At 42.4% G+C, this 14,961-nt stretch overlaps 1 protein-coding gene across 3 annotated transcripts; it reads right to left on the bottom strand.

Annotated features, from left to right (window-relative positions):
* Positions 1–460: 460 nt before the first annotated feature.
* On the bottom strand, positions 461–14,126 carry slc36a4 (solute carrier family 36 member 4). 3 transcript variants are annotated; one of them, XM_060888675.1, is made up of 12 exons: positions 13,934–14,126; positions 13,716–13,779; positions 12,533–12,629; positions 9,944–10,034; positions 9,229–9,317; positions 9,022–9,117; positions 8,845–8,929; positions 8,471–8,734; positions 8,243–8,341; positions 7,408–7,577; positions 6,982–7,151; positions 461–1,086 (listed from the first exon to the last, which is right to left on the bottom strand). In XM_060888675.1, the coding sequence occupies exons 2-12, from the start codon at positions 13,735–13,737 to the stop codon at positions 854–856; spliced, it is 1,416 nt and encodes a 471-aa protein (XP_060744658.1). In that variant the 5' UTR covers positions 13,738–13,779; positions 13,934–14,126; the 3' UTR covers positions 461–853. The 3 variants fall into 3 exon arrangements, with proteins under 3 accessions (XP_060744658.1, XP_060744659.1, XP_060744660.1); XM_060888677.1 differs by having other exon boundaries at positions 463–1,086; positions 12,533–12,626; positions 13,934–14,124; XM_060888676.1 differs by lacking the exon at positions 13,934–14,126 and having other exon boundaries at positions 13,716–13,921.
* Positions 14,127–14,961: the final 835 nt, after the last annotated feature.

The following is a 14,961-nucleotide window of genomic DNA, read 5'->3' as shown; positions in this document are numbered from 1 at the left end:
TCCGACGCCTCTGACCATGGGTATCGGATTAGGATCCGTTACGCACCACCGATACCCGATCCACTCAAAATGCTTGGATCGGCGCCGATACCGATCCAAAATATCGGATCGGTACACCCCTATCAACAACCCTAACGACTTGAGACACCACTGACCCTTCAATGAAGAAAGTTGTAGTTTACCACCAACCACAATCACAGAATAAATGCTACCAAACACAGAGGACGAACCTCATACGGAAGACACGTTCTTCCTCTGAGACACGTGAAGTCCCCCAAACCGCATGCTTTTACCACCGAGCATAAATATCGGGTTGAAATTGATGATAACTCTAAACAAACCCCAAATATCAACATTTCACCATAGAGGAATGTTTCTAGAAGGTTGCAGGTAATACGGATTGTTAAATATATACGTAAACACTCAAAAGTCGCACGTTTCAAAGTAAACAAATCAGAAATGGTGGTTAAAGTGAGGAATTTATTAATAACAAATCTGTTTAATCAAATGTTATATACAGTACAGTGTATAGGAGTGTTTAGAACACACACACACACACACACACAACACAGGAGGAATGTACTGTAACACCATGGTGCACATCAATGGTCTTAATTCTCTCTTACACACACACACACACACACACACACACGCGCGTGCGGTGAGGGACGGCAGTGTGTGCAGCTGGAATGAAAAACTCATTTACAAAAGTTATAAAAAAGTGTCGACCCGTGTCATTTTTTTGTCCAGGAGTGTGTGTGTGTGTGTGTGTGTGCGCGCGTGTGCGTTTGTGCATGTGTGAGAAAGTGTCCCACACAATTCAGTACCACAGTTATCACTGCAATGATCGTCGTCATGGAGACGGGTACAGAATCTCGCCCACCGTGACGTAGGTTCCGGTGAGGAAGCCGAGGAATCCGATCAGAGCGATGGACAGGTCCTTCAGGAAAAGCAGCGACGACGGACGAGCGGAGCAAGCGATCAGCTCCACCAGGGGCGGGAAGACAAGCGCCAGGGCGGAGCTACTCACCGCGCCTACAAATGAGATCACCAGATCCAAACGAGGGACGAGAACAGCCACGGCGCCTGCAGAGAGAAAGGGAAATTAACATTTTGGACAACATTCCAAAAGATGATCGCGATACTTTCCTTCAAGAACATCTAAGCGAACTTCAGAGCACTTTCTGAGGAGTTCGAACATCATGTATATTATGTAGAGCTGTGTGATATGGTGATTCACATCTGTCAGAGAATGATGGGAAGATGTGTGTCAATGGACATGTTCCTATGTCATCTATAGCCAGTCATGTGACTGAGGTGGGAGGAGCTAGGAGCGGTGTGCTGTGACTCCCTGTGACGCTGAGAAGCCATCAGCCCAAATCCAAGATGAACAACTTGTTTTTCTGTGGCTCGGTTTTACGGTGTCACATCATCATCCGCACCAAAGGTGTTCCTTTTATAAACAGCCTCCATTTTGTACAAAACAGATATGATCATGTGGATGTGAAGCAAACTTTAGATCAGATTTTTGGCTACAGTGTGTTTGAGGTAAACTGAAGTGAAGCCTCTCTCTCTCTCTCTGTCTCTCTGTCTCTCTGTATCTCTGTCTCTCTGTACCTCTGTCTCTCTCTGTCAGTCTCTCTCTCTGTATCTCTGTCTCTCTGTACCTCTGTCTCTCTCTGTCAGTCTCTCTCTCTGTATCTCTCTCTCTCATATATATATCTGTATCTCTGTATGTCTGTCTGTCTCTCTGTCTCTGTATCTCTCTCTCTCTCTCTCTCTCTCTCTCTCTCTCTCTCTGTCTCTCTGCATCTCTGTCTCTCTCTGTCAGTCTCTCTCTCTGTATCTCTCTCTCTCTCATATATATATATATATATATCTGTATCTCTGTATGTCTGTCTGTCTCTCTGTCACTGTATCTCTGTCTCTCTCTGTCCGTCTCTCTCTCCCTCTCTGTCTGTCTGTCTGTCTGTCTGTCTGTCTCTGTATCTCTGTCTCTCTCTCTCTCTGTATCTCTGTCTGTCTCTCTGTATCTCTGTCTCTCTCTGTCCGTCTCTCTCTCCCTCTCTCTCTCTCTCTCTCTGTCTCTCTCTGTCTCTCTCTCCCTCTCTCTGTCTCTCTCTCTCTCCCTCTCTCTCTGTATCTCTGTCTGTCTGTCTCTCTGTCTCTGTATCTCTCTCTCTCCCTCTCTGTCTCTCTCTGTATCCCTGTCTGTCTGTCTCTCTCTCTCTCTCTCTCTCTCTCTCTCTCTCACTCTTTCTCTCTCTCTCTCTGCATCTTTGTCTCTCTCTCTCTCTGTATCTCTGTCTGTCTTTGTCTGTCTGTCTGTCTCTCTATCTCTGTCTGTCTGTCTGTCTGTCTGTCTCTCTCTCTCTGTATCCCTGTCTGTCTGTCTCTCTCCCTCTCTGACTCTCTCTCTCTGTATCTCTCCCTCTCTCTCTCTCCCCCCTCTGACTCTCTCTCTCTCTCCCTCTCCCTCGAGGATTCGCACGACTCAACACCAAACAGCAGACGCGTAGCTGTAATCCAGACAAAGCAGACATTCTCCCTCAGGCTCCAGTCCCCATACAGTATCTGACCACTTCAGTCCACCGTAATACTGACATCAAAATCCCCTCAGGGCTTTAGAAAGCACTTCACAGACAGGGGAGCTGGGGCAATTAGGAAAAGATGCTTTCTAAAGCAAAAACAAGGGCTCATGCTCAGTTCTAGTGTTTTTTAAGACATCTGTATTAACTTCATCTCCATCAAAGAGTTGATATAAATTGTTATGAACAAATGCACTACATATTTTATGTATATATATATATATATATATAAAACTTATAAGATACCTAAAAAAAAGTCTATCACTTTTTTAAATTATGAAATTATCTATTTAATATCTAAGTAAACAGATTTCTTCGCCTCACCCGAAGCTCTCGGGTATAACTGCAGTATCACTTCGGTAAGTGTCGGGGATTTCAGGATAGATTTAGGGATCCGCTGCCGCTAGCAGGGTTTCATTTGACGCAACGTTAACTTTGAGATTTCGGTTTGTTGCGTTTGATGCTAATCGTCTCGGTGTCCTCGTTCCGTGCGTTCGTACTTTTACGGCTACGGAGCCGAAGCGTATCCCGTTGTGTCGTCTGTAATCCAGTGATGGGTTTAAAGATATGACTCAAAAGTTACTCAAAATAGAGAGAGAGAGAGAGAGAGAGAGAGAGAGAGAGAGAGAGAGAGAGAGAGAGAGAGAGAGAGAGAGAGAGATGTAGTAGTAGTAGAGATAGTAGTGTCAGCAGTAGTAGTAATTGCAAAACCTGTAATAGTGACAGTTGTAATAACAGGTAATAACAGTATTAGTAACAGTATGAGTCATAATAGTAGAAGTAATAGAAGCAGTAATAGTACTGTTAGTAAAAGCAGTAGTAGCGGCTGTAATTGCTGTACCTGTAATAGTATTAGTAATAGTAATAGTATCAGTATTAATAGTAATAGAAGTAGTCGTAGCTCTGGTAGTAACAGTAGTATAACAGTAATAACAAGTAATAGCAGTGTGAATAGTAGTAATGGTAGTAATAATAGTAGAAGCAACAGTAGAAGCAGTAGTTATAGTTGTATTAATAGTAATAGTTAGAGTAGTAACATTAGTAATAGTATTATCACTGGTATTAACACTGGTATTAACACTGGTATTAAGAGTAACCACTGCATTGCTATTCTGTGTGACTTTACAGCTACACAGCTTTAACATCTGGTTATTTTGGCTTCTTCATCAGCAGCGATTTTAGTTTTAATAAATGTTGCAAAAGTATTAGTAAGCCTTTCTGTAAAGCGTGTGTGTGTGTCTCTGTAAAGCGTGTGTGTGTGTGTGTGTGTGTGTGTGTGTGTGTGTGTGTGTGTGTGTGTGCTGGGCATAGACAGAGACAGAAAGAGAGAGATGTTTAATTTATGAGACTACAAGTGTCAGGTCTCTTCTTCCTTTTACACTTACACTTACACTGACACACACACACACACACACACACACAGAGTGCTTGTCTGCTGCTGCCACCCTGAGGATATCTGTGTGTTTTTTTTTTACTATGCCAATATTTGCAAACATTAAAAACATCCTTTAACATCATAAAACTGATTTGACGTTAATGTCTGTGTTAAAGTCCTGATTCAAAAAGATAATGTTTAGCTGTTAGCTTGAATGTGTAAATGTTTACACCAGAACAAAACAGGACCTTATGTCAGGAAATTCTACCCAAAAAATGAGACAGTGTTGTGATTTTGTTATCCCACACTGTGCAGGCACATTTACCGGGTCGCTGAGTGACCCTGCGCTGTCAGTGTGGACGGTGTTTACCAGCGCTCTCCATCGCTACACTTTCCTCTAGGGTGAACTGTGACTCCTCGAAAACAACCCCATCATTTTATTTTCCCCGTTAACTTGTGCATTCCGTGCCATCGTCTTGCCCTCCGGTGACCTCGGTCTGCTCTGTGATTTAACTTGCTGCAGCCGGTCTGACACGGCTAACCCTGACTTCCTCATTAGCCAGCGCTGTATGCTAGGAAGGTGAACATTTTATGCCCAAAATCGCCACACATCATCCTCTCTCTGTCATCTAATTCAGGTTATTCAAGAACACACAAACACACACGCACACACACACACACTCACACACCCCTGAAAACCTTTCACTTCCTGGGTTTTGCTGCTAACTGTCGTGCTGCTAATGATTTTCTGCAAACAGAAACCAGAACGATCATCTTTTATATCCTCATTTAGGATGAAGTGTGAAAAGTCTTAAAAGTCTCAGAAACATAAAACTCTCCAAATATTTTAATCCAGAGTTCAATCAACTGATAAAGTTCATCACAAGCTCACTCTGAGAGAGGGAGAGAGAGAGAGAGGGAGAGAGAGAGAGAGGGAGAGAGAGAGAGACAGAGGGAGAGAGAGACAGAGAGGGAGAGAGAGGGAGAGAGAGAAAGGGGGGAGAGAGGGGGGGGAGGGGGAGGGGGAGAGAGAGAGAGAGAGAGGGAGAGAGAGAGAGGGAGGGAGAGACAGAGGGAGAGAGAGACAGAGAGGGAGAGAGAGGGAGAGAGGGAGGGAGAGAAAGGGGGAGGAGGGAGGGGGGGAGGGGGAAAGAGAGAGAGAGAGAGAGACAGAGAGAGAGAGAGAGAAAAGAGAGAGAGAGAGAGAGAGAGAGAGAAAAGAGAGAGAGGAAAGAGAGAGAGGGGGGGAGGGGGAGGGGGAGAGAGAGAGACAGAGAGAGAGAGAGAGAGAGAGAGAGAGAGAGAGAGAGGGAGGGAGAGACAGAGGGAGAGAGAGACAGAGGGAGAGAGAGAGGGAGAGAGGGAGGGAGAGAAAGGGGGAGGAGGGGGAGGGGGGAGGGGGAAAGACAGAGAGAGAGAGACAGAGAGAGAGAGAAAAGAGAGAGAGAGGGAGGGAGAGAGGGGGGAGGAGGGAGAGAAAAGAGAGAGAGAGGAAAGAGAGAGAGAAAAGAAAGAGAGGAAAGAGAGAGAGAGAGAGGAAAGAGAGAGAGAGAGAGAGAGAGAGAGAGAGAGAGAGAGAGAGAGAGAGAGAGAGACAGACAGAGAAAGAGATAGAGAGAGACAGAGAAAGAAAAGAAAGACAGACTCTTTCTAAAAATAAAAGAAATGATTGTGGAGCTCTGTGATAATCCTTATTCTGATCTAAAACACGGGCCTCACGGTGGAGCTCCACAACAGAGCATACTGTATCTAAAAAAAAAGTCTTGTGCTGAAACCCTGTGTTCATTACTATTACTGTATGAGTCTATCATGAGAGAAGAACATTGTAGGCCAAGGTTAGAACTCCTCATTATACACACATAATGGGCCTCACGGTGGAGCTCTGGGAGAGAACTCATTCTGACACTCATTCTCATACATGACGGTCTAATAATAAGAAAGGGCTCCGTAACTGCCCTCGTTCTGAGTTACGTAATGAGCTCCGTCATAGGCCTCATTCTGAGTTATATAATAGTGATGATGAGTCTAATGGTAGAGCTCAGTGACAGGTTTAATACTGAAATAAATGATGGGCTTCCTGATGGAGATCTGCAAGGTCACAAGGCTAAATCCTGAGCTATTTATTAACATCATTCACTATGGTATGATGGCCCACATGACCAATGCTAGAGCTCTAATAAGAGTCGCATCACAAGGTGAAATGATGAGTCTCACTGTGGAGCTCTGAAACAGGTTATAGGCCTCATGGTGGAGACAAGCAGCGACTTCATTCTGAAACATTCCCACTAAACTGGAATTCCACAAAAGGTCTCACCACAAGGCTGGATGACGCCTCAGGTGGGTTCAGGACGGATTAAACCTCATTCTGAATTTGATAACATTCTGAAATAAATGATGGGCCTCATGGTGGAGCTCTGTGATGGATCTAATTCTTAACTGAACACTGCTGGGCCTCAAGGTTGAGCTCTCTCACAGGTCTCATTAGGTAACATGCCTCAGGGTTGAGCTCCGAATTAGAGCTCATTCTGTATTCTATAATAAGCCTCATGGAGGAATTCTGTGAAGGGCCTCATGATAGAGCGCTGTATCAGGCCTCAGGGTAAAGCTCTGGAACAAGCCTCAGTCTGAATTATATAAGAAGCATCACGGTGGAGCTCCGTGGAGGGTTCTGAGATAAATTAAAGCTCAACCTTTGAGATAAACAACAGTTGTGCAGAGAAACTCCACAATAGATCTTATGATTAAGGCTAAATGGGGAAGTTCTGCATCAGGCTTCACTCTGAATTGTCATATGTCTCATGGTAAAGGGTCTCATAGGGAAATGAAATGAAGGGACAGTCCCTCACTCTGTGTGTGTGTGTGTGGGTATGTGTGTGTGTGTGTGTGTGTGTGTGTGTGTGTGTGTGTGTGAGTATACAAAATTAAATAATCTGTTTTTTAGCCTAAAAGAGACAAAATATGTCCATCTGCTTAACCTACCGAGGTTAAAGATTGTGTATGTGTGTGTGTTGCACTCACAGGTAACGCAGGTCAGCAGTGCTCGTGTACAGAGGTCAGTGTGCCGTCTCCATCTTTCTGAAACACGCTCACACACGGCAGGTACCACGATCTCCGCTGCGACGAAGAACTGAACGGCAAACGTCACGAAAACTCCGAAAGAGTAGAGCAACTTCACCAGGAGATTAGACCTGCAACAGAGGACATTTAAATTCAATATAAACACACACACACACATACTGAGAGAAGGTTCCAGTTGGATCTTATTTAAGAAGCCAAGAACCCTTAATTATACGAAGAAGCTTTGATGAACCTAGCTCATGCATGTATTAGCATATTTAATCTGCATTTGTTATGTCGGTTTAAATATTGATGACTCTGTAAAAGTGTCCTCTGGTCTTCTAGACTGACTCCTGAATTTTGATGTAGTACAATATCTGTAGTTACCAGGAGTCATGCGGTAGGTTGAGCGTGATGCTTCCTTTGATGTCGTCACCAAAGCGGAGGTAGCCGAGGGTCGCCAAGGAAACATAGAGGACAATGACGATGCCCATGGAGACATCAAGGGCGCAGGGGAAGCGCTTTGGCTCCCGCATCTGATTCTCTACAGGAAGAACCTGCATGCAAACACACACACACATTTCAGCCATATTGTATGGACATGACTGCAGTTATACTGAGGTTTGGCGTGGCGTGAATTTGATGATAAGCCTTGTGGTGGAGCTTCATGGTAGAAATTACATTGAACTAAATGATGGTGCTTGTTGAGAAGCTCATGATAGGCCTTATGTTGGGCTTGTAGTGTAGCTCCTTATATAGAGCTAAATGAAGGGCCTATGACAGAGCTCCATGACAGGCCTTACAAAGATCTAAATGATGGGCCTTCTGGTGGAGCTCTGTGATAGGCCTCATACAAAGATGAAATGATGGTCCCCATGGTAGAGCTCCACATCAGGCCCTGTTTTGCAGTAAATACTAGGATCACAATGCAGCTTTGTGATAGGCCTTTTACTGAGCTAAGTGATTGGTCATGAGAACTCTGTGATAAGTCTCTGTGATAGAGCTAAATTATGGGCCTTGTGGTGGAGCTCGTGGATAAACATTATACTGAGATAAACAATGGAAATCATTAAAGGGCTCTAAAATGGTCCTTATCTAGAGAGAGGCGATGGTCCTTGACAGACCCATCTCAACTGACAGGTAATAATTCTCTCTCTCTCTCTCTCTCTCTCTCTCTCTCTCTCATACATACACACACACACACACAAACACACACACTTACCACTCCGATCCCTTCAAAAGCAAAGATAGCAGTTCCAAAAAAGAAGGGGAACTTATTCCATGTGGAGATGTATGGAAGCTTCCTAGGGTCACCAACATCCTACACACACACACATTATGTTAACTATACTTATTTTATATTTTCAAAATTTCCAGACATAGAAATACAATGCACACACACACACACACACACACGATTCTACATATTCAAACCTGGACACACACTCACATTAAGAATGTAGGTGTAGATGAGCGTGAGGCTGGCAGCCATGGCGAGGTTAGCCACAGCACACAAAGGTGCCATGTTGCTCAGCTCCCTGATGAAGGTGAGAAGGATGAGGAAAGGAAGAAGAAGGAGCATATACACTCGTTTGTCCAGCCCCGGCGCTGTAGAAACAACAGGAGCTCCGCCCCCTTCTGAGCTGTTGGAGTAAAAAGTTAACACCTCTTGTGATGATGATGAGGAGGAGTTCATGTAGTGACCCTCTACCACCTACACACACATCAGAAGGGCAGATGACACACACTCAACAAGTGCACTTAATAAATCTGCAGCTATTTCACCAGACAACTTTTGACAGATGACTGGAAGACGACGTGGACCTGTTTGATGTTCTCTGCCAGGAAGACGAAGTACACGCTGCAGAATCCCAGCTGGGTCAAAACCAGGAAGAAGTTCACCAACAGTCTGGAAAAGCAAAAGAAACCCATGTCTGAGCAGCTTTAGATCAAAATAGTGTAGCTACAAAATATAACATAAAGCATGATCGGATGCTTTACCTGCCAAAATTGGCACCTCTCCTCAGGCAGTGGGAGGAGCCTGTCTCCATGGCAACTGCAACTGTCTCACTATAACTAAGAGGTGACTTCTTTAATCTGAGAAATTGGGAGAGAAAGAAATGGGCATACTGTAAGAAATACCTGGTTGTGTATTAAGTGTGTAACACACACACACGCACACACACACACACACACGCACACTCTCACCTCTCGCTTAGCTGATGGCTGCAGTTCACTAAGATGTGCATGCAATGAACACACACCACTCCCATCAGCACCAAACACACTGGGCCCAACTATGAAGAGAGAGGAGAGAGAGAGAGAGAGAGAGAGAGAGGAGAGAAAGAGAGAGAGAGAGAAAGAGAGAGGAGAGAGAGAGAGAGAGAGAGAGAAGGAAAGAGAGAGAGAGAGAGAGAGAAGGAAAGAGAGAGAGAGAGAGAGAGAGAGAGATAGAGAGAGAGAGGAGAGAAAGAGAGGAGAGAAAGAGAGAGAGAGAGAAAGAGAGAGGAGAGAGAGATAGAAGGAAAGAGAGAGAGAGGGATAGAGAGAGAGAGAGAGAGAAGGAAAGAGAGAGAGAGAGAGAAGGAAAGAGAAAGAGAGAGAGAGACAGAGAGATAGAGAGAGAATATCCACATATAATATTTGGACTCTAATCAGATATTCTGTAGTTAATTAGCTGGACAAAAGAAATAAAAACACTGCAATCTGATGAAATAACACAATACAAAGCCCAAACAGCAGTTATTCTGTTTCATTAAAGATATAATCTGACCTGCCTTTATGTTAAAAGTAATCTGATTGGTTGAAATAAACAGAGCCTACTAAAACTGATCCCCGATCAGTGGCTGTTCCTTATGGTCTATTGCTTATTGAATTAAAAAGGCTGATCTCTGGTCAGCTCTAACCAACAGACGTCAATCACCAGTATCCCGGCGTTCCTCAGTGCCAGCGGCAATCCGAGCAGCCCTGTGCCGATGTTCCCCTTTAACAGATGAAGTAAGGTCTGAGTGAAACTGAGGGATGGAAGAGAGCGAGAGAGAGAGAGAGAGAGCGCATTAGAAATAACAAGATTCATATTGATGGAATTTTACTCAGATTTATCTCATTTCTGCCCTCTACAGGAGGAAAGGGGAGTTTACACCCTTCAGTTGTTTTTTCAGTGCATAAAATTGCGTCCCATCATTTAAACATAATTAACAGTCAGGCTGTGCGAGTGCACAGTGCATCGTGTATAGTGTGTATCATAGTGTATAGTGTCGCCTTTTACGCAAGATTGACATGATGCACTGACGGTTGAAGGACAAGTCAGTACAGGTTGTAACACAGAGGATTCATTGTATTCGCAGAAGTTCTTCAGATGGAGAAATAGGAAAGTGTTCTGTTTCACAACATGTCTAACTTCCTGTCCAACTAAACGTGTAATGCATCAGGTTTTTAGGTGTTCAAGACAACATGTAGCACTTATCTCTACACTGTGGACTGAGACAAGTGTGAGAATGTGTGTAAAGGAAGAGTATTAAATAGCCCCCATAACTATTGGGACGACAAAGCTGTTTTATTTGTTTGTGCTATTCACCAAAGAAATCTGATCAAAACGTGTACACATTGTCATGAGTGTGTAGTGTATAGTGTGTGGTCTGTAGTGTGCACAGTACAGAGTATAGTGTACATTATATTGTGCACAGTGTTTAATGCACACTGTATACAGTGTAATGTGTATGGTGTATCGCATAGTATGTAGTGTATGGTGGGTAGTGTACAGTGTGTAGTGTACAATGCAGGGTATGTAGTGTACAGTGTAATGTATAGTGTATGGTGTGTAGTGTACAATGCAGGGTGTGTATACAGTGTTTGTTGCAGTATAATGTGTAGTGTACAATGTTCAGTGTATACAGCAGTGTGTAGTGAACAGTGTTCAATGTATACAGCGGTGTGTAGTGTAGTGTAATGTGTACAGTGTTCAGTGTATACAGCAGTGTGTAGTGTAGTGTAATGTGTACAGTGTTCAGTGTATACAGCAGTGTGTAGTGTGATGTAATGTGTACAGTGTTCAGTGTATACAGCAGTGTGTAGTGTAGTGTAATGTGTACAGTGTTCAGTGTATACAGCAGTGTGTAGTGTGATGTAATGTGTACAGTGTTCAGTGTATACAGCAGTGTGTAGTGTGATGTAATGTGTACAGTGTTCAGTGTATACAGCAGTGTGTAGTGTAGTGTAATGTGTACAGTGTTCAGTGTATACAGCAGTGTGTAGTGTAGTGTAATGTGTACAGTGTTCAGTGTATACAGCAGTGTGTAGTGTGATGTAATGTGTACAGTGTTCAGTGTATACAGCAGTGTGTAGTGTACAGTGTATACAGCAGTGTGTAGTGTAATGTAATGTGTACAGTGTTCAGTGTATACAGCAGTGTGTAGTGTAGTGTAATGTGTACAGTGTTCAGTGTATACAGCAGTGTGTAGTGTAGTGTAATGTGTACAGTGTTCAGTGTATACAGCAGTGTGTAGTGTGATGTAATGTGTACAGTGTTCAGTGTATACAGCAGTGTGATGTAATGTGTACAGTGTTCAGTGTATACAGCAGTGTGTAGTGTACAGTGTTCAGTGTATACAGCAGTGTGTAGTGTAGTGTAATGTGTACAGTGTTCAGTGTATACAGCAGTGTGTAGTGTAATGTGATGTGTACAGTGTTCAGTGTATACAGCAGTGTGTAGTGTAGAGTGTTCAGTGTATACAGCAGTGTGTAGTGTAATGTAATGTGTACAGTGTATACAGCAGTGTGTAGTGTAATGTAATGTATACAGTGTTCAGTGTATACAGCAGTGTGTAGTGTGATGTAATGTGTACAGTGTTCAGTGTATACAGCAGTGTGTAGTGTACAGTGTATACAGCAGTGTGTAGTGTACAGTGTTCAGTGTATACAGCAGTGTGTAGTGTGATGTAATGTGTACAGTGTTCAGTGTATACAGCAGTGTGATGTAATGTGTACAGTGTTCAGTGTATACAGCAGTGTGTAGTGTACAGTGTTCAGTGTATACAGCAGTGTGTAGTGTAGTGTAATGTGTACAGTGTTCAGTGTATACAGCAGTGTGTAGTGTAATGTAATGTGTACAGTGTTCAGTGTATACAGCAGTGTGTAGTGTAGAGTGTTCAGTGTATACAGCAGTGTGTAGTGTACAGTGTTCAGTGTATACAGCAGTGTGTAGTGTAGTGTAATGTGTACAGTGTTCAGTGTATACAGCAGTGTGTAGTGTAATGTAATGTGTACAGTGTTCAGTGTATACAGCAGTGTGTAGTGTAGAGTGTTCAGTGTATACAGCAGTGTGTAGTGTAATGTAATGTATACAGTGTTCAGTGTATACAGCAGTGTGTAGTGTGATGTAATGTGTACAGTGTTCAGTGTATACAGCAGTGTGTAGTGTACAGTGTATACAGCAGTGTGTAGTGTACAGTGTTCAGTGTATACAGCAGTGTGTAGTGTGATGTAATGTGTACAGTGATTGTTTCACACTCACGTGATGCCGTGTGATTGTTGCTCATTGCTGATCTCCTCATCCGAGTTCTCTTCTCCTCCCACCTCCTCCATCAGCGGGGTCATCATCTCCATATCTGCTTAGGGTCAAAGGTCAACAGGTTAAGCAGTGTGTGGTTACACCGATGTACTCTACAGAAACACATAAAACACTGCTCTAATTAACGTCTCACTACTTTCGTCTTCTGTCACTGCACACAGTCAGTAAACAAACACAAGTTCATAGTGCTGCCGAACCCAAAACAGTCTCTGTGTCCTTAACACACTGCTTATGTCATCTAAATGAAGGCAAAACAAAGCCGCACTGTGGAGTCAGCATCATCCACACTGACAACAGGTAGAGAGAGTACACTACACACAGCGCCCGTGTATAGACTACACACACACACACACACACCTGACATGTCACTGAGTGTCCCTAATACACATCCACTACATAGTGCGCACTTTCAGCCAGTGCACCACTCCTTTAAATAAAGCCCACTGTGTTGTAATAGTACAATAGGGCACTTGACAGAGTGATGAGGAGAAAGCACTCCTGTTGCACTCCTGTTGCACTCCTGTTGCACTCCTGTTGCATTACTGTAAATAAACCATGGTGTATTTTGCAATAAATTCTATATGCCCTTTTGAGTGCTCTACATTAAGGGCCTTTAAACTATACAGACTTTTTACTGTAACTAACAAACAGACAAACAAACAAATAAATAAATAAATAAAACTAAAACATTTAATTAATTAATTAATTAATTAATCAATTAATATACAGTAAATAAAAAATAACAAATAAATATTAAATAAATAAACATTAAATTAATTGATTAATTAATTAATATACAGTAAATAAAAAATAACAAAAAAATATTAAATAAATATTTAATTAATTAATTAATTAATTAATACATATAAATTAAATAAACAACAAACAAATAAATAAATATAAAAAATAAAATAAAGAAAGAAACAAATCAATAAAGATGAATAAATGTAAAATAATTAAATACATACAAAATAAATACATAAATATACAATAAATAAATATACAATAAATAAATAAATATAAAATCAATATAAAATAAATTAATAAATATTAAATAAAATAAATAAATACAAGAGCACAAAAGCACCCTAGATAGTGCACACTACAGAAAGTGATAAATATTTACCTTGTTGTTGCTCCATCTTCATTCGTCAACAGTGGCAGTGGGCGTGGCTTCAGCACGTCTCGCGCTGTGATGCGTTGGCATGTAGAGTGTAAAACGTGTATTTAAACATTAAACACGTACACACACGTATACACACACGTGTGACAAGGGATCCACAGACGGTGAGCAAGAAATCAGGCGGATTAAAAACAGACCCTGGATCAGATGTCACGACTTACCGCGAGCTCGCGCTGACGTGGACGCTGCACCGTCGCCTGGGCGTGGTGCGGAATGTGCGCGTGCCACGTCCGTGTCATTCCTGATTCTATAGAGGTTCACTTTTAACCCACGGTGCGCTCGTGAGCCGTTCCGCCTCGCGCACACCGTCGCCGACGGAATCTGCTGAAAACGTCACCGGTGCGTTCTCTTAAAGGAGCCGCCACGTTTACACGTCATCAACTGCTTGTGCGTGTAAATTGTTTCAGCGTCTGCTGCATGAACCATTTGTACTATTATTATTATTATTATTATTATTATTATTATGGGGAAATGAAATGATGAAAAATACAATAAAAATGTATTGTGTCACGTGTTAACTTTCTCTTTCTTGCTAATAAAGTTTTTCTTAGTGTTTGTGAGTGAAGAAACAAAAGGAAATCAGTGATGAAGTTCATTAAGATCAGCCCCAAAAAGACTTTAGAGGTGCGGTCTCTGTTGTTTGAAAGCCAATGTTGACATTTAAAATCACCAAAACAAACACGCCCCTAACCCAAACGAGTCCCACCCCTGTATTGATAGCTCCACCCACACATACATCCATAACCCAGGCAACTAATGGAAAGAAATGTGTCTTTATCACAGCTGAAGTGAAGAACAATACGATTGTAGATAAACAAACAAGCAAAAATGACACACAAACATAATCATGTAAAGGACAAAGACATATATTAGTTCTGTGTAACAAAACAAAACCAACGTTACTCACCTATCGAGAAGGAAAAAAGCGCCTCGGCGTCTTAAGTAAAGTTGGTCACATATTCACAGATTGGAGTTTCCCGAGTCAATAACTCCTGATCTAAACACTGTTACTACACAAAACACGGTTGTAGCTGCGTCTCTACATTACTACGATAGAAAAGAGGTGTTATTTGTGTAGTAACAGTGTTTAGCTCAGGAGTTATTGACTCAGGAAACTCCAATCTGTGAATATGTGACCAACTTCCTGCTCCTTCAGTTCTCTCCAGCGCTGGAAAGCTGATCCTATATT

The sequence above is a fragment of the Tachysurus vachellii genome, chromosome 15 (assembly GCF_030014155.1).
Source record: "Tachysurus vachellii isolate PV-2020 chromosome 15, HZAU_Pvac_v1, whole genome shotgun sequence".
NCBI lineage: Eukaryota > Metazoa > Chordata > Actinopteri > Siluriformes > Bagridae > Tachysurus > Tachysurus vachellii.
The sequence above is the reverse complement of the archived record's forward strand: the minus strand, read 5'-3'. Positions and strand labels throughout refer to the sequence as shown.